General features: G+C 31.4%; 1 protein-coding gene across 1 annotated transcript in view; it reads right to left on the bottom strand.

The window, feature by feature from the left end:
- Stacl (SH3 and cysteine-rich domain-containing protein) overlaps nt 1-23,326 on the bottom strand; it is a 455,842-nt gene that overhangs the window by 58,574 nt on the left and 373,942 nt on the right. Inside the window, exon 24 of the mRNA XM_076410623.1 lies at nt 13,948-14,066. Within this exon, the coding sequence (XP_076266738.1) occupies nt 13,948-14,066 (119 nt within the window). The remainder of the gene's footprint in view (nt 1-13,947; nt 14,067-23,326) is intronic.

A 23,326-nucleotide genomic window follows, 5' to 3' on the forward strand; every position in this document is an offset into this window, starting at 1 on the left:
AAGATGACCAAGCGTAATAAACCCGAGATTTTGCATCGATGTATGAGAATAGATGAAATATAGCTCCCTCATTTCACTCCGAAGTCCAATCGACAGTCATCCGAGTGGACTGCACACGATGAATCCGCTCCAAAGCGTGGGAAAACAGTCGGCTGGCAAGGTTATGGTGTCTGTATTTTGAGATTGGCATGGAATAATTGTCACTGACTACCTTAAGAAAGGAAGGACCATCAACAGCGACTATTAACTAGCGCTATTGGGCCATTTGAAGGACGAAATCGCCGAAAAACGGCCGCATTTGAAGAAAAAGAAAGTACTGCTTCACCAAGAAAATGCAGCGTGTCAAGTCACTGAAAACGATGGCAAAAATCCATGAATTGGGCTTCAAATTGCTTCCTCATCTACCGTATTCTCCAGATCTGGCTACCAGCGACTATTTCCTGTTCTCAGACCTCATCGCTATAATCAGTGTATTACCCTTGAAGGGAATTATGTTTAATAAAAAAAACTAATTTTGCCAAAAGAATGTGTATTATTGTGATAGACCGAGGACTTTTCAATTGACTTGTTATGTGAGATAGTTTTTTCCTTGCTATTTACATTAGTTACTATTCACATATTTGAATTATATTAATAAAATGTGATGCTGAATATATTTATTAAAATATTTTGTTACACGTATTTTGATCAGCGGTAGCTGTTGGTGAAAATAGGAAGCATAATGATACGCAATTGTTGAAAAATCTAACCTAATTGTTAAATTGGATGTTTTTTTCATTTCTATACATTAAATAATAGTAGTTTCATAGTTCCACAGTAGTTTATTTAATATTATTGAGTTATTCCGTGTATACAGACACTTATCATGGAACGCTCAAAATTTTATTTTCGTCATTTATTACTTTTACTGTTATTAAGGAATTATCTCAAGCCCACCAAACAATTTCAAAAATTAATGGTGATGCTGGTCTATCATATCGCAATTGTTGGTTTTGCTTTCAACGATTTAAAATGCGGCGATTTGACGTCAATGACAAAAACGATCTGGAGAACTCAACTGAGATAATGGAATGCAAGACTTGACAACTTAGAACTGGGACGAAGATACAGCTCAAACTCTCAAAGAACTTTCAGAGAACTTAGGCTAGATGATGGATTAAGTGTCCAAAAAAGAGTTTTCTGTGGCGTACTATGAATGAGGATGAAGAGTGTAAAAAAGTGTACCTTTAAAGTAAAAATATGATCAGAATACATGGAAGCACCTAATAGTAAATTATAAAGCATGTGCTGTCGAGTATGCATAAACTTCCCGCAGGTTACACTACTTATTATAAATATACCACTCTGAATTTTGTCCCTATCTGTGTCGATATATCTAATGTGGAAGCTACCAAAGTCGAAAAGTAATATAGAACATAATATTAGAACATTTTTGGTACATCTTTAGAACGAGACATATGTAAACCATGTTTTCATGAATACAGATCCTGCATCGTTTTGGTCCTGTTTTAATGTCTACCTTAATCTCTGACCTCTGAGCCCCTCTCTGTTCACTAAAATTCTTACTGAAGAATTATATGCGGTTATGAGAAATGTCAAGCACATTCAAATCGTCTATGCGAGCTAACATAGTGTCTTGGAACCACTTTTACATCTCATCTACATTGCCGATATCCCAAATAACCCCTTATCTCGGATTAGAGATGGACATGAGACTGAAAAAAACAGCCTTAACAGTTTCAAATCTGCCTTTGTGCGTTGCGGCAATATTTTTGTTATTTTCCAATATCCTCAAGAGTAATTAATTTGCTTATTAAATAATGCGAAATATCGTGTAAAGCCTATGATAATTCGGCCAATAAATCATCCTTGTAAATTTATGAGCTCTATTTCATCCATCTATCGTTCATTTTGATACAGTTACAATGAGATTAAAATCTGGGGTTGTGATAGCGATGTTAATACAGATATTTTCTGTATGCTGTATGATTGGAATCAAAGTTGTTTCTCAGTCCTAGAGGTCCCAACGAGCCTTTCGTTATAATATTAACTGTTATACAAGACCAAGTGTTTTTTTTATTGTTTTATTTGTGTGTTATATGTGGATCTATATTAGTTTTGTGATAAATCTAAGCTAAAGCAGGATTAAGGTTAGATGGCTATTAAAAATGTTAAAACTTATATAGAGTGAGAGAAGGACAGAATATATGTAATTATTGAATTGTATGGCAGATGAAATATATTTTATATTGTTTCTGTTGTTGTGAAGATGGAAAAGCAGCAACGTAATCCTGAATTATTTTGAATTGGTAATTTATGTTCGCTAAAATTAATGAAACTTTTATAAATCGACGTTATGTTCATTGTAGAGACACCGTTTCCGGCTCAAACATGGCGGCCTAGCTTGAACAATAAAAAACAACAACAACAAATGGACGTTGTTCTAAGCGGATTATTTTAATGAAACTGTATCAGAAACGGAACGGAATTGTTCGGTTTACGAGCCTTTTTAATAGCCGTCCATTATTTAGTTTTATTTTGAAACACAACGAGACGATTACGCAAAAACAGCAATTTTTCCATTTTCTTTGTGCTGAATATGCTTGGCATCCTATGACCATAAAATATTAAATAAATAAGATAAGCTATATCGGAATATCGTGTATGTTAGATTATGAAGTTCATGATTTGTTAAAGGACCATATTTAATACAAATATTTTCGTCTTAATTTAAATTGTTCCGCTTAAATTTTAAAGGAAAAAATGGATTTATAATAACAATATTTAATTTTTTTATTTTAATTATACATTAAATTTGATGTTATAGACCAACTATTCAACCAACGATAATCTGTAGTTGTGTTCTTAGACTTCTCACGTTGCTTCTCGTGCTTTATTCGCGCTCTATTTTCAGTTTAAACATAGGTTTCCAGGTTTTAGTCCCCTTTAGTCTATGTTAGTTTTATTCGCCATTGTTTGGCCCAATTTATAATTTATGGACTTTGCTACCTGCGCTTTCTTTAGAGTTGCTATTTGGTTTTTATACAGTGCTAATAGTATTACGAATGTGGCTATCTTAATTCCTTACAGTTTGATAGATAAAATAGGGCATAGGTCCTAGGATGGTACTTTGGGAAACTCTTGCAAATATTTGCCTCAGATTTGAGAATATTTTTCATTTGGCTAGATTCTGAAGAATCTGTTGGAGGCAGAGAATATTGTAGAGTGTCAGGAATATATATATATATATATATATATTTAGTTGCTTACCAGACGTTGATATATATATATATATATACATATATATATATATATATATATATATATATATATATATATATATATAATTATTTATATATATAATTATATTTTATGTTAAAATTTTTATATATATATAAAAAAATTTAGGATATTTAGATTTTGTGTAATAATATTAATAATTCTATAGTAATAATAATTAAATTGTTGTGTTATTCTTGGTGGTTATACAAAATATGGAAGAACAAGTATAAGTGCAGAATGTAAGATTTTATTTTTTTAAAGTTTAAGTATAAAATCCAAGCAGCATTATTTTTATTTATAGTGGTAATAACTGCCAAATTTATAATACATCATTTTCAATGACGTCGAATATTTATCAATATATGCCAAAATTTAATGATAACAAGAATAGATCAGAAAATTAATATTGTTGTGTTGGAAGTAGTCAAGTCATTTATGAGGATTGTCCATTAAGAATAGTAGCAAAAATTGTAGTAACAGGTAATAATTAGACATTTATTTTAAACATAATATATTTTGGTAATGAGCTATAGCTATAGCTAGAATTTGTTGAAAGTAAAAGGCGAAGGATTTGATATTCAGAGAAGAAGAAATTAGATAGCATTTTGCTTAGATGTAAGAACAGTGTACAGTGATACTTTGAAATAATTAAATTTGCTAATAAAAGTAGACCTGGATCAAATGATCTAATGACAAGGAAAATACAATGCATTATCATTTAAGGGTATAAGTAAATAATTTATTGTTTTGTATAAATAATGATGTGTTGACTGAGATTTCTTTAAGTTTAAAAGTACGACAATCTATTCATTTTAGGCCAGTAAATGCAGAATATGTCAATCGAGAGCTCTAGGAAGAGAATTCATTATTGGGGTTTGTGGATCAATAATAGTAGCGATCATAGTTGATCTTATTTGAAGATTTTTAGGAGAATATCACTGCTTTCATATATAGTAGTGGCTCTTTCATTTGTCCGCATGCGTCAAACTCGAATTATTCTCTATTTTAAAATGCAGAGTGCACTGATTGGATATTGAAAGCGCATGCGCCAAATCCGAAGATAAATGTGAAGTAATGTATCCTATATATCTCCGGCGATTGTATCGAATCTCGGTGCCTCCCTGGGATTCAGATTTAGTATATTTTTGCTTTTTTATTTGTGTTATGATAATTAATTATGCCGTAATTCGCCGGTCCTTATCCAGGTGTTCGGCTCTGCTTTTTATTCATTTTATCTGGCTTTTGGTCGATCGTTATAGACTTCTCGCTTACTCTCCAGGATGATCGGACTCTTTATATGCTCACAGCTCTTGCAAATAGTAGTTCATTGATTCTTCCTTCAGTTTTTGGATTTTTGAAATCTTATTTATAGGATCCCTGGTTTGTTCCAACTTTTTCTGGTTTTTCTTTTTCTTTGACAAGTTTAATTAGTTTGACTAGTTTAAACCTTTAGTCACGTGTGTTTTTTTCACTCTTTCACTTTAGTATTTTTCATACTGCTTTTTGGATAAACCTCGTGAAAAACCTTTGAAAATAGTTTTTAATTAGACATTCATAGTAAAATGAAAACAGTTTTCCACGACTTTGAGGGAACTGAATCTGGGGAATAAATTGTGTATTCAAATAATTATTACATTCATTACAAGACTTTAGCAATGTGTTGTAAGACCGTGCGTGGATTTAACATTATATTAATGAATTTCTTTCATTATATGTGAAGGTTTTTTCTTCTCAAATAAACGTTTCCTTGGCGGTTTTCTAAACACGAATGTCGGAGACGAGGGACTAGTTTACACTACACATAAGTCTCAAACTGTCATTTAGGATAGCGGCATCAACAGTGACGAAAGAACGCACATATATTTTAAAATTATTTTTAAAGTCACACTACAATCTATTTTTAATACAAAGATTGTTGAGCCTTTGCTAAATTTTGCCAATTAGATGGCGAAATTTTGGATATGATCTTATGAAAGTTGAAATGTCTTATGTTACTTATGTTGCTTCAACTGTTAGAATATAGTTAGAAACAATTCTGCTCAGGTAATTTTGGAAATAGGCTATAATATCGATAGATATATTGAAGTAATTTCTTTTAAAATTTACAGCAACGATCATATTTATCGGTAAGGTTTTTTATTTTTTACCTAAATGCTTAGAAAAAATAACTAATTTTGAGTTGCTTATAAAGTAAATAGCTTTAGCGACAAGAGAGAAATATGTTTAATACGTTCATATATAAAATATGTTCATTATCAACCCATAGCCGGTCCACGAGGAGAGTGTATAATTCTCAACTAAAGATGGTGTCGTAGGGCTTTGAATTTTTTTTTATCAAATATTGCCATCCTTGGAGATGCAACCGTTCTGGCCTCGGACAATGTTAGTATCTTATTCTTCAAATCGCTTTCTATGAACTTGATCCATTATTTCGAAGGTCTATTCGCGGTATTTCTCACCTAAATATTCGGTTTTGCCACTAAAGTGTGATAAACTCGTTTCCCTTTCATTTGACAGTCATGTTCAAACCATTTGCCCAAGTAAATTACATAAAATGCAATTAGTAACAATGCAACAAGTAACAATTTGAAATAATTAACATTACTTAACTTATTTTATGTACTTTAAGCCATTCCTTAATTGCAGCCTGCATTGTTGATGCCCTTGTTGGTATTTTCCCCAGGAGTGTACTATATATATGGTAGATATGGTATTGTACATAAAAATAACTGATGGTTCCTCTGAAGTTTTTTAAAAACTGATTTTGAAACTACTGCAAAAACAAGTTATGGCTCATTTCCCCATGGTAGTCACCCTTGGACTTAGAGGAAAACACCAATACTGTAACAGGAATAAAAGCATTCCTGTTTACAGCATGAAGAACTATATGTCTGCAATGCATTATTTATAAATGTTATGACTAACAAAACCTAATCGATAGTTATTCCAACTTTTTTTCCATCAACTTTTGTTGTCTTTACACTATATTTATTATCATCTTGCCATGAGCGATCCAATGTACCAATCTGAAATATTTATGTCTCATTTAAATATATAAATTGATATAATAATTCTTCCTTGCTTGTTTTATATGTTTTTAAAAATTATATTCTTTTAAAAGTACTCTGGAAGTTCCATTAAACCCCTTCGAGGGTTTTCTTTACACCACTTAAATCCCAAATATATTAAACAACAGTGTATGAAGGGATATTCTACATTCCCTAAATAGCTATATATGTTTTGGCTTTTATGGATACTTCCAGACTAACAAGTTTCTCTGAAATAATTGTATTAAATTATGTTTCGATTGAAAAAACTACATACTCTTTTTACAATTCGTATATTTGATATCTGATAAAGTAACATCAAGTTGATCTTGATTCGTCACCTGTTTCGCATAAACATGGTTCCTTTTTGGTGAGTTTAAGATGATATTGTTTTTATTTTTTGAGATATTTTAGTGACCGTGCCCGTAATTATATTCAGTGCAGCTGCAATGGGCAAAAAATATTAAAAAAAAAACTCCGGGGCGATTTGCAATTCATTAAAACAAAGCGTTAAAACCACCTTTGTCGGTTTATAACCCGTAGTTATAATATTTTGAAGAATTTTGCAGACGTTTGACAAAAAGACAACTTTTGCAGGCTCTTTCGGTTACATGATCGAACTTCTCTAACAGCATTCTATCTCTTTTTAAATAGAATAAAACATGAAGGATAATATTGTCTGACTGCAAAACGAATTTACAACTTTACACAGACACATATTGACACACGTGTCACTACTGTTTTGAATTGGCTATATATTTTCTGTCGCCGATCTGACGGTTATTCCTGGTTACTTGATTTAGGCGTTCTTTTTTTCTGGGATTTTCGGATGTCATAAACCTATACTAATTATTCACTGAAATTTTGATTATTACCAGGATTCTCAAGAAACCGCGATAGACATATAAGTGATGTTATATTTTGAATATGATGACATCACATATAATTTCGATTATATATCACACACAGCTTGTAGAATTCCATTTCCACATCGACTAGACCTTATTGAAAGGGTCTATAGAACAATAAATTATCAAATTGTAGAAAAATTTATTCAAGTTCCTAATGTTTACAAATAATATAAAGATATAACCAAAAATGGAAATATAACAAATAGGTACTCTGGTCCAATAAAAATAAAGAATTGAGATAAAGTAACCCAAATTAAGATATAAACCTTTATAATATATTATTTAGAAATACTAAATCTAGAATACGAAATGTATTTAATAATTTCTGATTTGATATAAAATCGAATTCATACCCTTTCAGCTATCAGTTTATAGGTCGAGACGTAGAGAAGAAATACTCGATAACCTTTAAAGGGCTTTACCCTTTGTAAGCATTTATTCGCTTATTTTTTTTATCTCAGATCAAGGGAGTGAAGTGAACTCAAACAATATTCAATCTGCAATCGCGTATATATCTTGCTATTGAATCCGATTTCGCTATCTCCTTATATACATAGTGATCTTCATGCCGTTCAGGTCAGGCTATTCGATATGTTAGACGGAATTCGACATTTATTTGCCTACTTTATTAAAGCAACGCAGAATAAAATACTTTTCTTTTCCCTTTTTCCGTAATGGAGTTGTTTCGAAAAAACATAAGAGACATTTTTGGTTTGAATTTATGGTGAATGCTTGTTTTATATGTTAGATAAATTAATTGTTGTTAATTTTTTAATATTGGATGTATTCATTTTCTATATATATTAATCGGCTTAGTGAAAATTTTGCCTATCTTTTTGAAGAGAATGGGGGAACCAAGAGGTACTTTTAAAGCTTATATGGAGGAAGAAATTTTACGCCTACATTTTTTGTGTAATAACAAGTCAATTGAAAAGACCCCGGCCTACCAGAGTAAAACCCATTTTTTTGGCAAAATTAGTTTTTTTTATTCAACATCATTCCCTACAAGGTTGATACACTGATTATAGTGACTCTCCAACTTTTCCACACCATTTTTGTAGTACGATTTGCCCTTTGTTTCAAAATAGGCATCAGTTTCAGCGACCAACTCTTCATTTGACGAAAATTTCTTCCCATCGAGAGTTCTTTTGAGATCTGAGAACAGGAAATAGTCACTGGGGGACTGCGAGAATATAGCAGATTGCAGATCTGGAGAATACGGTGGATGAGGAAGCAATTCGAAGCCCAATTCATGGGTTTTTGCTATCGTTTTCACTGACTTATGACACGGTGCATTGTCTTGGTGAAGCAACAATTTCTTTTTCTTTAGATGCGGTCGTTTTTCGGCGATTTCGTCCTTCAAACGGTCCAGTAGCGCTATGTAATAGTCGTCGTTGATGGTTCTTCCTTTTTAAAGGTAATAAATAAGTAATAAATTATTTTAATATAAATAAATAATAATTGAACAAAACTGTTATCAAATAAAATTTATTTTAACATTATAGTATATCTAAAAACAACACTTAATTATACATCAAGTAAGCCTTTTATCACTTTTGCTTTCAAGAATATTGCATAGGTTTGACAGCTGGATGCCGTCCGGTTGTCAGATGTATGTTAAATTATTGAAAATATTAGTTCTAATTACTACAGGTTATAAACCGGCAAACATTACTTTAGCCCTATATTCCTATTTTGATAAATTTTCAGTCAATTTATAATATACCATATCATTTTGTTTGAAAATGCCGAAAACAATAGATATTCAGGGTCACCAATTGATAGCGGCTTTAATACGTTATTTCAAAAAGGGAAGAGATAATGGAGGCCCCCTTTTGCCCGTTGATGATATTGAATATTATAAGTTGCTGCAATTTTATTGAAAATGTTTTAGCGTGTTGCTGCCGCGCTGAATATTAGTGTAGTTACTGTGAATAACATCGCTTACAAAATGGGCAATACATTAGATTCATCAAAGAAAAATTGACCTTCTTGATATTGACTCTATTCGAGATCACATGTACAAAATGTATAACAGTGAGTACATAAACTATTTTATCGATATAAACATAATTTTATTAAATTATTTTAGAGAAAATTGTTAGTTTGGAAAGTATACATAAAAGAGTTAGGGACATTCGGCTTTTTGAGGGATATAAGACATCCCTTCATACACTCTTACAGGGCACAGGATTTAAATGGTGTAAAGATAACCTTCGGAGAGGTCTAATGGAACTTCCAGACATGGCTTGCAGAGAAACACTTCGCGCCAATTTTGAAGAAATTCGAAAATGGTTCGATGAATGGTTTTGCTCGATGGACAAACAGTTATTTTGGGATGGCATCCAAAAATAGTCTAAAAGTTGGGCAAGACGTATAGTACCAAATATCCAATATTTTGAATAAATACATTTTTGCATTTTGTTGAAAATTATGTCGTTTTTTTCGAGTAAACCGGTAATGACTGTCCGGCACACCTGGTATGTCATTGAATCTAAAGATTTTTGATAATTAAAAAAATTGTAATATACCCAATTTTCTCAACGAAACCTTGAATTTACAAGAAAAATCGCTCAATATTAATTCATGGTCTTATATATTGAATATACGTAGAACACAAACTAGTGGTTTTAGATATATTTTCCAATATACATTTCTCACTGAATTTAAAGGCTTATACTGTCAGAATTACGTTTTCTCTGATTTTAAGGTATGTGGGTGAAGCTTTTATTGGATTTAGTCTCTATAAGCAGGCAGTTGTTTGCACCTCCGTTGAGGATCAGTTGGAAAGTGTGTTCAAACAATTTCAGCCTGTCTGTTCGATGCCTATATTGAAATCGATTTTATTACAATTCTCGCACCACGCACACATATTATTATATGTAACGCTTTTCAGCTATATGTAGTAATATTTTTTATCACATTGTTAATAAAGATTTTGGGATAAAGTTATTTAGATCAGCTTATTTAGTTCTGTAGAAAAAAATGTGTCAAAATTACTAAAACATATTTTTTCGATTTATCTTTATGCTGTACTTAGAAATGCACAGAATCACCGCCATACTAATCTGAACAATAATATCTTCTGTAAGAAAACAACCAAAAACATCGGTTGTTCACTTCGACGACAACTTAACTAAAATCATTAATCTTGAACTAAAAATGAAACAATTAATAATTTAAATGACTGGTTCAGATGAAAGATCAAACATATTATTTTACATTAATTATCTTTCATACATGTATAGAGATATGAGAAGAGCCGGATGCTACAGGAATAATTTGTATGTTAAGACGATTCGAATTATAATTCACTTATTTTAGCGATAGTTAAGCTCCGTGAGTGTCTATGCAGTAGGCGTCTATCTTTTATTTAAAAGTCATACGGCACACATATCACAACTAGTTGTTAACTACAACTACCTAGTAAATTTTACTGCAAATTGTTCTTAAAGTCTAGATCAAATATTTCAGACCTAAACCTAATGAAAACTTGATGGATGTACTAACACTGATGCACTCCACATAATTTTAAATTACGGAATAATTTTTACACATAATACGTAACTATATCTATAACAACTGTAACACTATCTATCAAAGTAGCAGTGAACTCACGCCATCAAGATGTTTAATGTATCGCCTATCGCAAACTGTAAATTCATTTTAAAATCAGACAATATTTTTCTTCTCATATGATTCTAGTTAAAAACGGATACAATGCTGTTTGATACGTTCGAACATGTATCAGAATCAGGGTTCACAAGGCGCTCGGTTGTCAAATGTCTGCAAAATTTTTAAAACCTTCGTGATAATAAGAGGTTACAAGTCGCTGCTTAATATATGTGATGACTCTGGTTGAAAATGCCTAGGACAAATAAATAAGTCAGTCAGAAACTGATTATGTCTCTAACCAATAACTTCGAACAGTAACGACGTAATGGGGTCCCGTTCTTACCACTAAAATGTGTTAGAGAGGTAAGTATTGCAGTATAGTAAGATTCTGCAATAATTACCTCTCGAACTTATCTGTTATCTGGTGGTTTTTATTGGAAACATATTTATTGAGTTGCAGCAGCACTGAATATTATTATGGACACTATAACTAAAATCTCCAAAAAATAACAATGTAATTTTGGATTCACCAAAAAGATAATGTCTACATACCTTATTGTAAGTTCTGTTCTAGATTAAATTTATGAAATATATAAAAACAGTTAGTAGTTTTTTTAATATAAACATAATTTAATGCAATTATTTCATAGAAAACTGTTAGTATGGAAATTATCTATATATACCTTAGGAATATACAGCTCCTTGTGGGATTTAAATACTATAAAGATAACTCAGGAAGAGGTCCAATGCAACTTCCAGACATTTCTTTTAGAAGAATATAATTATTAAAAGCATACAATAAAATTAAGACAGACTTGTAATTTCAATTTGTCTGTAAACATAAGTATTTCAAAATGGAACATTGGAAACAGATAAAAGTTCCAATAACATTTAACTAGATTTTTTAACAACTCATTGTAGATACATTGTTATTCATGCTAGAAATAGGAATCCAAAAAAAGATCCCAACAAGTGATCGGCAAAGGCTGTAATTAAGAAATAGCTTGCAAAATATAAATTAAATGTTGAAGATAACATATTGAGTGAAGTATATCAAATTGTTACTTGGTAAATATAAATGAAATGTTATGAACCATATGGCCACAGAGGGTAACGTCTTCCTCCCGATAAATGCATATTCTATCAAATCGAAAGAATAATATACTACAATAGGTTTGCAGGTCGAAAAAAATATATAAGCAACAACTGTTTGAATATGTGGAATGGATTGTCTACAATAACACCCTTCGGATTGGATGAAATCCATCAGACACACATAAGATGAAATTTACAAATGGTGGAATTGTGAAATAGTGTTAGATTGAGAACTAAAAACTTAGTTATTGATTTGAATAATGGCTCCGAATATGACAGCGAGTGGATGTACGATTATGAGTCATTGCTGACAATACCAGACAGGGTGATGAGAGTGGAAACAACTAAAGATGAATAAATATTTAGTATAAGATAACTGTAGAGAATAATATTGTAGAGTGTAAAATATTTATGTGCATAGGTATGTGTGTAATTGTTCAAAATTTGAGCATTGGGTTAAAATGTACGAGGAGAGAACGAATACTAACTATTTTGGAAATGTAGCCTAATGCATTTTTAGGGAAAAATGTACACAGGTGGTAGCAACAGAAGAAACTAAGAAGAAATACAGTAATATCAGAATTGACAAAAAAGCACAACAACGAAGCTATCAAGAACTAAATATAAAAAGGTAAATATATTCTCTAATGAAAATAAAATACGCTACTTTACTTAAAATACCTAAAATATGTACATTTATTAATTAGGTAGATTAAGCCACCAGGGGATACCACAGGTAGTTTAAAAAAGAGTTTAATGTAAATATAATATAATAATTTTAAACTCTTGTGGGTGTGTATGTAATTAACCATAATTTAAGCCCTTCAATAATATGTGCATTAGATGTACTATAATGTTGATATAAATTATATTTCATAACATTTTTGTTCCATTACCTTATTTATATTATTATGTCTTATTATGGCTAAAATAAACTAAAATGCGTAAAATAACAAAGTTAAATGCGGCAACATTGCGTCACTTTGACGTACGTCATTAATTGTCATTAATTATGGTTTTTTGTCTCTTCAACCTTCAAGTCCATGTTTTATGTGTTATTTGATTTGATTTTCTTGATTTTCCCATAATCTTTTTGTTTTTTAATGAACTGTTTCATTTAATCTTTGATCATTGGTATTCTTAGATTTTTGCGAATAGCTCCATTAATAATATATTATGGGTCGTTAACAATGTTGCAAAGGACTTTATTTTGGTAACATTGCTTCATATTGATATTGGATGTCTTGGAGCAACCCCATATTTACACACCGTAGGTTTACACTGGCTTCAAAATTTGTTTATATAACAACAATTTATTGTGGAGTTTTTCTTCTTCAAAAGATTTAAATAAACATCTCTGTAAACAGAAACTCAAATTAACAGAGGTATTAGCTTTATTTGAAATAGAAGAAGCAGAGGAAGATGTAGAAGCTTGCAATATCTTGCTGATCCCACTCTATGTACAGAAAAACTTTTTGGCTATGAATATTTCGCATCGTTATCGACGTAGACAACTGTCCTGTAATCCATGAATTTTTCTTGAGATTCATTGAATTGAATTCATTCTTGAAATTAATTTTTCATCATTAATAGCAGTACTCTACAGAAAACTATTCTTTTTGCCTTGTAAGCTATGACATCCTCATATTAAATCAGTTTGAAGTGGCATTTTCAGTTAATACGTGTAGTAGCCATTTTCCCTCTTTTGGTTTTTTTCATCACATCTAGATATCTGAAAATTAGTGAATGTCAAAAATGCCTGTATACGCTGAATAACTCAATAATACTAAATGGAGGGCTCTTATTTTATGTGGAGAAATGTTAATACCATCTAACTTGTTATGTTGTTTAAGAGTTCTTCGCATTGCTACTTCCCATTTTCACCAATAGATATCGTAGGTTATAATATATGCAACGAATACATTATATTAGATTATTATAAATTAATTACACTTATATAAGGCTATTAAATATATCCTGTAAATGTCTTTTCTTACCTCTTAAAACTTGCGAACAAACGTCACATGGCGTGATCTTCTTGTACGTGTATTCTTGAAAATTATGTGCATCAGGGTCACCCTTCAGCAGCTCTCTGGTAGCTGCGGCTCCATTTTTCCTGTACAATTAAAAATGTATCAGCAAAATAGTTTCAAACATAACTGATATATTTCATGCAAAATAATTCATCTCAAAATATGTCTATGTTATTCTTGGAACTACTTAATTCTTTAAAACAATTCTCGTTTCTTAAAAGGGTCAAATAGCAACTCCAAAATTAACATAGCATAGAACTGTAGCAATATTTGCTTTGTGTCTTTTAAACGATAACAATGGAGGTGTTTTTAACTGTCTAACTCATGTTTACCTTACAAGTAAATATCGCACATCATTGTTTTCTTTAAAAGCACAAACGTCAGAAGGGAATTTAAAAAGCCATATATCTCTGAGCGTTTATAAATAATAATAATTTATTTAGATTCGTATACGTACTCTTCAGTTGCTCTGTAGTTTCTACTGAAAAATTTGAATATGTGAAGCTTAACCTGAATTGATGATATGGGAAATGAATTTTTGCCCCTAGAACATGCAGGTTGTTGTCGTTGTTACAATAACAATTAGCACTATTGATGTAAAACAAAATAAAATGATACAAATTTAGTCCACTTTAGATAAGCCTTAATATTCTAACTCAATTATTTATTTAATATTTATAATAATTTGTAATATTTTAATGTTTTTTGGATAGAGCCATCAAACTAAGCATCTAACTAGCGATGAAAATTGTGGTTTCTTATTGAAACCTTTCTTTACCAAACCAAATACATATCTGGATCTATTATATTTAAAAAATCAGAGAACTAAAGACTCGATTTACGCAATAAAGTCTCGCAATAAACGATTTTTATCAAACAAAAAGGTGGATTCTCTGAAGATGGTCGTTTTGCAGAGCTTTGGAAGAACCACAACAGTGATGGGGAAACGAGAGTGAGAGTGAGAGTCGTCGGAATCATTTTTAGTTTGAACAAGTAATTTTTACAGTTACAAATCCATTTTTCTTTATTTCAATTACCGGAAACCTATTCAATAATCTAGCATTAAAAAAGAGTTAGAACTTATTCAAGATACTAATATTTTTTATATATGATCATAGGTTTTTATCTCTCCCAGTATAACCATTTTCTGCTATAGTAAACTGACCAGTTTTTGTTTACGTTCGTGTTTCGACAAAAACAATTAGAGCTAATTATAACTGTATATAACAAAGGAAGATAGATGGGAGTTATTTGTCCTGTGATATCTGGGATAGTTGGAAATTCCGTTTATTTTAAACAGCAAGCAATTAGAATTAGTTAATTTATTTCTTAGGTGTTTTTACTATTAAACATTTTGTTGAAATGTATTTAGGTTTGTCACAAAACTGTTTTTTTCAGAGTTTACTAATTAAGAAAGTTTAAGATATTTAGTGGTTTTCGTTCCAAAACTATATGAAAATGTATTAATTAAATAATAAAAAATGTGGAAGAAGCATCAATATTTAAGGTAACTATTTTACTAAACTGTTAAATAAATAATTATTTCCGTAAAATACAGTAAGTGATAAACTAGAACAAATGGTTTTTGAAAAGGGTAATTTTTGGTGAGTACAATGGTCGAGGTAGGACCTTTCATTTAAGTATCTTCGTGTAGGATTAAGGATATAAAAGTTGTCAAGCTGCAAAATAACTTGATTTAGTTGGGTTTGAACGTACAGCTCCGCATCTTCACACATTTTCGATCTTCCATTACTTTTTATAAATTTGATGCCAATTTTACTGACCCTAAGCTTGTGAAACTACACCTGACAACTTATTATACTTAAGTTCGCATTATTACTTTTAGAAGCAATCAATGTGTCTCATCTGCAGATCTCATTAAATTAAAGAAGTATGAAAGAGGTATTTGGTGAGATTATAATGTTCATGTAACCACGGTGACAGTAGTATTCCTTTTTGGATGTTTTAAAGCTTTATCTTACATAATAAAATACAAATATATCGTGTCCAACGTAAAAACTTAAATAATGATAAAATAAAGAACGATTAGATGATGCAGATTAAGAATGATGATTCAGTTCATTACGTGTACATTTGTGGTATTATATTAGGTCAGGTGAAAAGTGATTTCGAATCTCAATACCGTCTACTCTAATCATTGATATATAGTCTATTCAAAATAACAGCAAACTAACGTCATCAAGACTTCGAATGTATTACCTATCTCGAATTGTAAATTCATTTTAAAATCAAACAATATTTTCCTTTTAATTTGATTCTAGTTAAAGAGAGATAAAGAGAGTTACCTGACACGTTTGGACATTTAACCGGATCAGTTTACAGCAAAATTCTTCAAAAGATTAGTGCTAATAATTAGAGAATATAAACCGCAAACGTTGTTTTGGCGTGTTGCTTGTTTTCTTAATTTCAATTTTCTGTTTATTATTACTTAATAGAAATCACATTTGATTTTTTTTTTATTATTTTATTTAAATTATAAGTTACTTATATATTTAATTAATATTAGATTCAATGTTGATGCGGAAACATTGCTACGTTTTGACGTCGTAAATACAGATGACGTAAGTTCTCGGTTTTGTTGAACGGACTATGGTATGTGTTGTTTTTATCGATCTTTTTTGTCAAATCATAATTCCGTTATTGTACAACATTCGAGAACTATGGAGGAAAAATTAACTTAGTGTCTTTAGGGTTATTTAAATAATTTAAACTAATTTAATGAACTTAGAATAATCTTACTATTAATATCAATTATTTAAAAAATCTTTACCGATATGTGCCGTTTCTCGTGAAACTTCTACAGTTAATTTCATTTGGATCGTCATTCTTCGTGTTTTAGTGAAGATAGTAACTTTTACATAAACAATTTTGTTTAAAGTCTTAGATTTTAGACTCGGAGCTGTAAACATACGTTTCTTTGATGCCTGATTAAGCTATAAACAACGATTATATTTATGTATGTCGTCTGTTCTTCCCTATGTTCTCTTATTCTTTTCTATACCAACCTTGATTACTAAAAACTTAAAAACTGCTTTTTCTCACAAAATTGTAATATTTGCATCCACCAGTGTAGAATAAATAATATTATAAAAATGTCGGATGGTTGGTTAACCGATAAGTCGTCAACATCATTATTAATCCCTAATAGGCACCCTAGGAGATTTTATATTTCTCAACCAATATGCTATTGTGGATGTCCCAGGATTTCACCTATCGAATATTTTTGACAGGCGATTATTTACGATTGATATGACTATGATTTTCATCCATGTCCTTTTTTGAGCTGTTTAGTGCATCTTCCATCCAAAAGGTTCCGTCGAGTTTGCAAATGCGGACTGCAAAAGTGTTCGAGTCTCGGAGCCATAAATAAGGATTGGCAAAAAAAGTTTTTGAAAAATCCAGATTTTAGTCTTAACTTTAATATTTCGAGATATGCTGTCTTAGAGAATCGAAAGCATTTGCAATTCAGTTTATTAGTTTAACCATATATAACAACTGCTCTTCTTGTATTTCTGATCCGAAATCAGTTGGTAATACATAGTTAGTTAGTAGTTTTCTTAATTAAGTATTAAACCATATGGCCATACAATGTTATATATAAGAAATTAATTAAAGGTAATTCATCAAAATATTGAAATATATACAATATATAATTTTTTAATTTTTCATCCAGTACAGGAATTTTTGTATCCCCCTTATTTGCCAAATGTAGCTGGCTCTGATTTTTCGTTGTTCTCATATATCAAAAATTTATATGTAGAAAATGCTTGTTTATTCAACGAAAAACAAATATAAATATAAAAGAAACAAACGAGCGAATGAACGATTAAAAGAAATATTGTGTCCAAAGAATTAATTACATCTGTTTCTCTAGGGTTTTTTGACGTATAGGATTTAACGTCTCACGTCATGTCATAGTACTCCACTGGCTATGGACTCCACAGTGATTTCCATTTGTTTTGAATAGTGTTACGAATGAGATATCTGAAAATAGACGTCGGGATGATTTTTGCTGTATGCAATACAAGATGGACAGCAAGTTGCTGTGAATTAAAATAGTATATTGGAATTTGAACGAAAGCTTGAAGTTCAGGGTGAACGGTCACCGAAAACGGACTGTACTACCTCAGATTCTTAGTTTTCCTAAACTTGGAAAACAATTCCATAGAGAGACGCCATGGACATTTTGGTAGAAACAGTGTCATTTCGAAGATCTTCAAGTGCAAGCTAGCGCGCGAACGTACGGGGGATACTCAAACATAATTTTATATTAGCTGTCCAGACGGAACAACGACTACGTCTATCCCTATGGTATTTTCTTTAGGAAGAAGGTGTTACATTATATGGCTAGTACTGCAATGACATCGGACTGTACTGAGATCTGAGGTATTTCCGTATGTTTTGAATGGTGTTACGAGTGATATATATATATATAAAATTGGATATCGGGATCATTTCTACCTGTTTTTATCCTCACTATCGCTTTGTGTTGCCGTTCAACTAGGTGCTTATTTTTTCCGTTAAATATAATAGGGTTTTTAAATAATTTAATGGTTTATGTTTTTTAAACCCTTTCCCATTTTACAACCTTAGTTAATTATTATTATTACTGAGAATGTTTGTGATATTAATTTTAAGTGTCTATATAGGAAACAGTGGAAAATTCGACAAGGAATAACCATCTCAGTCACGCCAGTAACCAGGTTAGGTAAGACCGGATATCTTCTGGGATGGTCTCAAGTTGGTCGTTGGCTAGTCGGTAGGCTTAATGCCGGGGACCGTGCTTCGGAGTCCACGTTAAACAGTAGGTCCAGTCGAGATAAACCCTCGTTGGTAAAATGGAGACTTTAAAATATATAAATAAAATGTTTTTATCATAAAAATGTAAGTTTTCACGCAACATTTTAGACAATTCACTCTTCGACGTTTTTCTTCGTTCCGAAGCACATTCCAAATTAACTGACAAAATTATTATTATTATTAAGAAATGTTTTTGTAATTCATATTAAAATTCTACGTAAAAGATAATACTCAATAATTTGCAATTATGCATGTAAATTAAATTTGCCATACGTACAAAACACGTGATATTGTACTAATTAAATGTAGCGCTTTGTGTGTTTAACGATACCCCGAATGGATATGACATTTTCATGCCTCTGAGCTGTTGCTTTTAAATTTATTCCAGCTTAATATTGTTTCGTTGTCGACACAGAAAAAAAAACTTAATTATTTTTCGTCTGATATTTAGCTCCGAGGCCGAAACTGTTTAAAATTAAATTAATCATACGGCGAATAAGACACGAAGCAAGCAACCGAATGGAAAAAAAACAAAAAAGAACCGTAAAGGGAAAAGTTTTAACCGATTTTGAAAGCTATTTTTCGGTGTTTGGGTAATATTTTTTGTGTTGGGATTTATTTAAGTTCCTTTGAGGGTGTTTTTCTGGGTCGTTTCCTTGGCATCGGGCGAAAATGAAGTTGTAGTTCTGTCCAAGACGGAACAGTTTTATTTTTTAACCGACTTCGAAAAAGGATGAGGTTCTATGTTAGGCTGTATACATTTGTTTTAAAGTATGTTCGCCGATTGACCACAATTGACGGAGAAATTGCGGGCCGATTTCAAAATACGCAAGGTGAATTTCCGAGGTGGTCCCATTGGAACCAAGTCACGATCTGTTGGGGTAAAGGGGGGGGGGGTAGAGGTAATGAGGACAACTCTCATATATCAAAGGCTCGTACGTAAATTTTCACATATTTTTTATCTAAAATAATCAGATATTTGTGTATAATGTGATTGTTAAGCTGATGTGATGGAAAATCGGAAGTCGTTCAGTGCAAAAGCCATTCAGTTTGCTTTTTAAGCACTAAACATAGCATATAAGATCTCGAATAATTATTATATGCGACTGCTTCTATAGTGTAATGGTTAAAGCGTTTAGAGTTTATTTTCAGTCAATGTTTCTTTATTCTTATTTATTTTCTATTTTTCCTTATACCCGCTACACCTTTACTTGGCCTACTCATTGTAATTTTAAATAAAATTAAAACTGTGTAATTTATTGAGTAGATCTCTAACACTAAAAAAAGAGAAATAAAATATTTTTAACAAAAAAATTGAACCGACTTCAAAAAATAAACATGGAACTCACTAAATATAAAAAAAAATCAAACTTAGATTTTTAACACAAAAAAAAACATTTTAAAATAAAACATGTACATAAGAATTTTTATAATAACTAAATAAAAATAAATAAGAACCTTATTTAACCTATCTACTACACGTATTTTATATTCTACTATATATTCTACTATTTATCTATTTGCAATATTATTTTAACTACTACTAACTGATTACTTTGAAGTCAGATTTCATACATAAGCAATTTGCTGTACCTTGATAGACGAAAATATGGTTCAAATGGTTAATTTGGTGTAAAACATATTGAAAATTTTCTAGATACCTTTTCGCTTAATTGCATTTAAAAAAATTAAACACTTTTATATAATATATTAAAAGAGTACAGCATAGGACAATATATCTATTAATCGAGTATATTAAATTATAAGTTAACAAATCTTTATTTACAAAAATATATACAATTTTTGTTTATTTTATAAGAAAATCAATGAAAAATCCATAAATATTATCTATGAAAAATGGTTTCTGAAATTATTGGTCTAATATGATACATTACGAGACAGCGATCCAGAAAGGTTCAGATATAGCGAACCTGCTATCTTCTTTGATCTGCCCTTTTAGCAGACTTCCCGTCTCCATCAAATTCTTGTTTTACAAGATGTTAATCCGGTCCGTACTCCTCTACGATCCAATGTCTACTGCAAGTTTGTTATAACCAACCAGGTGAAACGGTTTCAAGTTTTCCAAAATAAGCTCCTCAGGAGAATCTTAAATGCTCCATGGTTTTTCAGAAATAATCAAATTTACAGGGAAACCGACACTCCAGAAATCAAGCAATTTATATCGCAATCCTTCCACAAACAACAACTCAGTTCAAGTGCTTCTGAAAACGTGCTTGTTCGCGAACTGGTGAACATGCTGGGAGCTTAGCACCGCGTCACCGCTAAACTCCCCTTTTTCCACGCTGAAACGACCTCATCCGTCACTGCAGTCATAACTTTTGCCCTACGTGACGGCATCCATTTGTTTGCTAATTGAAGTTCGCGAATATACAGTTGGTTTTACTGGGTTGGCGAGTGCCATATCCCCATATTTAATGCAGTAGCAGTACTGACCTACAGGGGTCAACTATGAGGCGGTATCGGTTTAGTGAATTGGTAAGCCCAGAGGCAGTCCCACATAACCCGGTCCAACTCGTCACTCCAGGGCAAGTCTCCGCGACCAGGTATGCGTCATGCATTCCATCGCCTGGTTTTAGGCCAGAACAAAAAAAAATAGATCCCTGAATAGGTGAGTAACTTGAGTAAATTTGAGAAAATTAGTTGATGAAACATTGGAACTGATAGGGAGATATAAGTGAGAACTTTAGGATAATATATTCTTCTTTGTACGTCCCGTGTGGACATAGAGATAACAGAGACGATATTGTGAGTCCGGAAGGAAAAGAAGGGCGAATAAATTATAATTATGAAATTTTATTGAATTATAACATTGTTAGCTACCACACCCAGGCAGCATACGGATTCTCTGTTGCGCGTTGAATAGGAGATACTTATTTGTACACTAAATAACAATGATTATTAAAGTTCCGTTGCTTAGAGACTGACATTTCAAACTAATACACCACACAAAAACTTTATTACCTCCATCAAACTTTCATCAACCCAAATTAACAAAATTAAAGCAAACAATGTTCGGGCTAAACCTGTCTAATGAAAAATTGTTCTCGTCATTCGCTTGTTTGTGTAAATTCATATACCCAGAATATCCTGGAGTACACATAATTGAAATTTTAATTAGTTTATTTGCTAAGGCCGAAAAAAATATTACGCCTGCGACCAGCTGAGTGTGCATAAAAGTTGTCACTCGCATGTAGCATACCAGTAATTACATTTCTTTGATCTGTTTGCTGTCAAAGGCAGCAAATTAAGTTATATAGCTTTATCTTGTTTTATTTTATTGCTACTATTTCATTGATATGAGAAAGATATCTGTTTATTTGCAAGAGAAACCTGCTAAATTAAGCAACCCCGGAAAATGGAAGCTGAAGAAGCTAAAAATGTTCAATTAACATACGTTATTAAATAAAAATACTTTTTAATGAGGTTTTCGTAAATTCTAATTATATATGCAGAGAATTTTCGAAATATACGTAATTCATGGAACGTACAAACAAGCCTAAGGTGTAGTTCTAATTCTGAACTTATCTTCAGCAGAATTGGTTAGGCGATCCAAGAATCGACCAAATCTTAGGCATAAGTCATCGATCTATACAAGTAATTGTAATCAGAAGGAGTAATGCCTGTTGAATATGGTGGATGTAAATATGTAAATTGTAAGGTGTGCCTGAAGGATTTCAAAGAAACTTCTTATTTTACTTCTATGACCACTATTCAATACTTGACGGAAATGTATTAGTTATTATTAGTATTCAGTCGCGATAATTTTATTTCAACTGAATTAAGTTTCAATTTATTATCTTTTACCCCACTCAATATTCGCTTTGAGTAAAAAAATGTGGTATAAAACTGTTATTTTAAATAATAATAAATTTAAATAATAATTATGTCTTTATGATACGTGATAATACTACAATATGAGGTTAAATCATACAATTATACATTACCTAACTGTTGGACTTTTATTCTCATGAACGGTACATCTTGCAAAAAATATATTTATGATTTTAATTTGTATCATTAATACATATTTGGCATTTTCAAAATACAATTTTGTAATTAGAGCTAGAGTAACATTTTTATAGTGAATTTATATTGGATGGATATTAAAAAAGAGCTGAAAATACTAACAGAGCGTTTTAAGTATAATCCTATTATAAATTGCATTTTTTTAAAAATATATTTTAAAGTTTTCTTTTTACCAACTAGGGGTTTATCTGGACTGGACCTATAGTTTAGCGTGGGCTCTGAACCACGGTCCTCAGCATTAAGCCTACCGACTGGCGAGTGACCAACTTTAGAAATCATCCCAGAAGATATCTGGACTTACCCAGCCTGGTTACTGGCGTGACTGGGATCATTTTTCTTGTCGGATTTTACACTCTTGCCTAGGATATTCACAAATTTTAAACAATCACAAACATACATTTACGACCATGCCCCAGCAGGATTCCAAACCGTAACTATCGCAAGAGTAGGAGGACCGTCCTATCGCCTTTACCAT

This window comes from Rhynchophorus ferrugineus, unplaced genomic scaffold, assembly GCF_030347505.1.
Source record: "Rhynchophorus ferrugineus isolate W39M unplaced genomic scaffold, kcgeb_rfMv2 rfM7, whole genome shotgun sequence".
In the NCBI taxonomy this organism is placed as follows: domain Eukaryota; kingdom Metazoa; phylum Arthropoda; class Insecta; order Coleoptera; family Curculionidae; genus Rhynchophorus; species Rhynchophorus ferrugineus.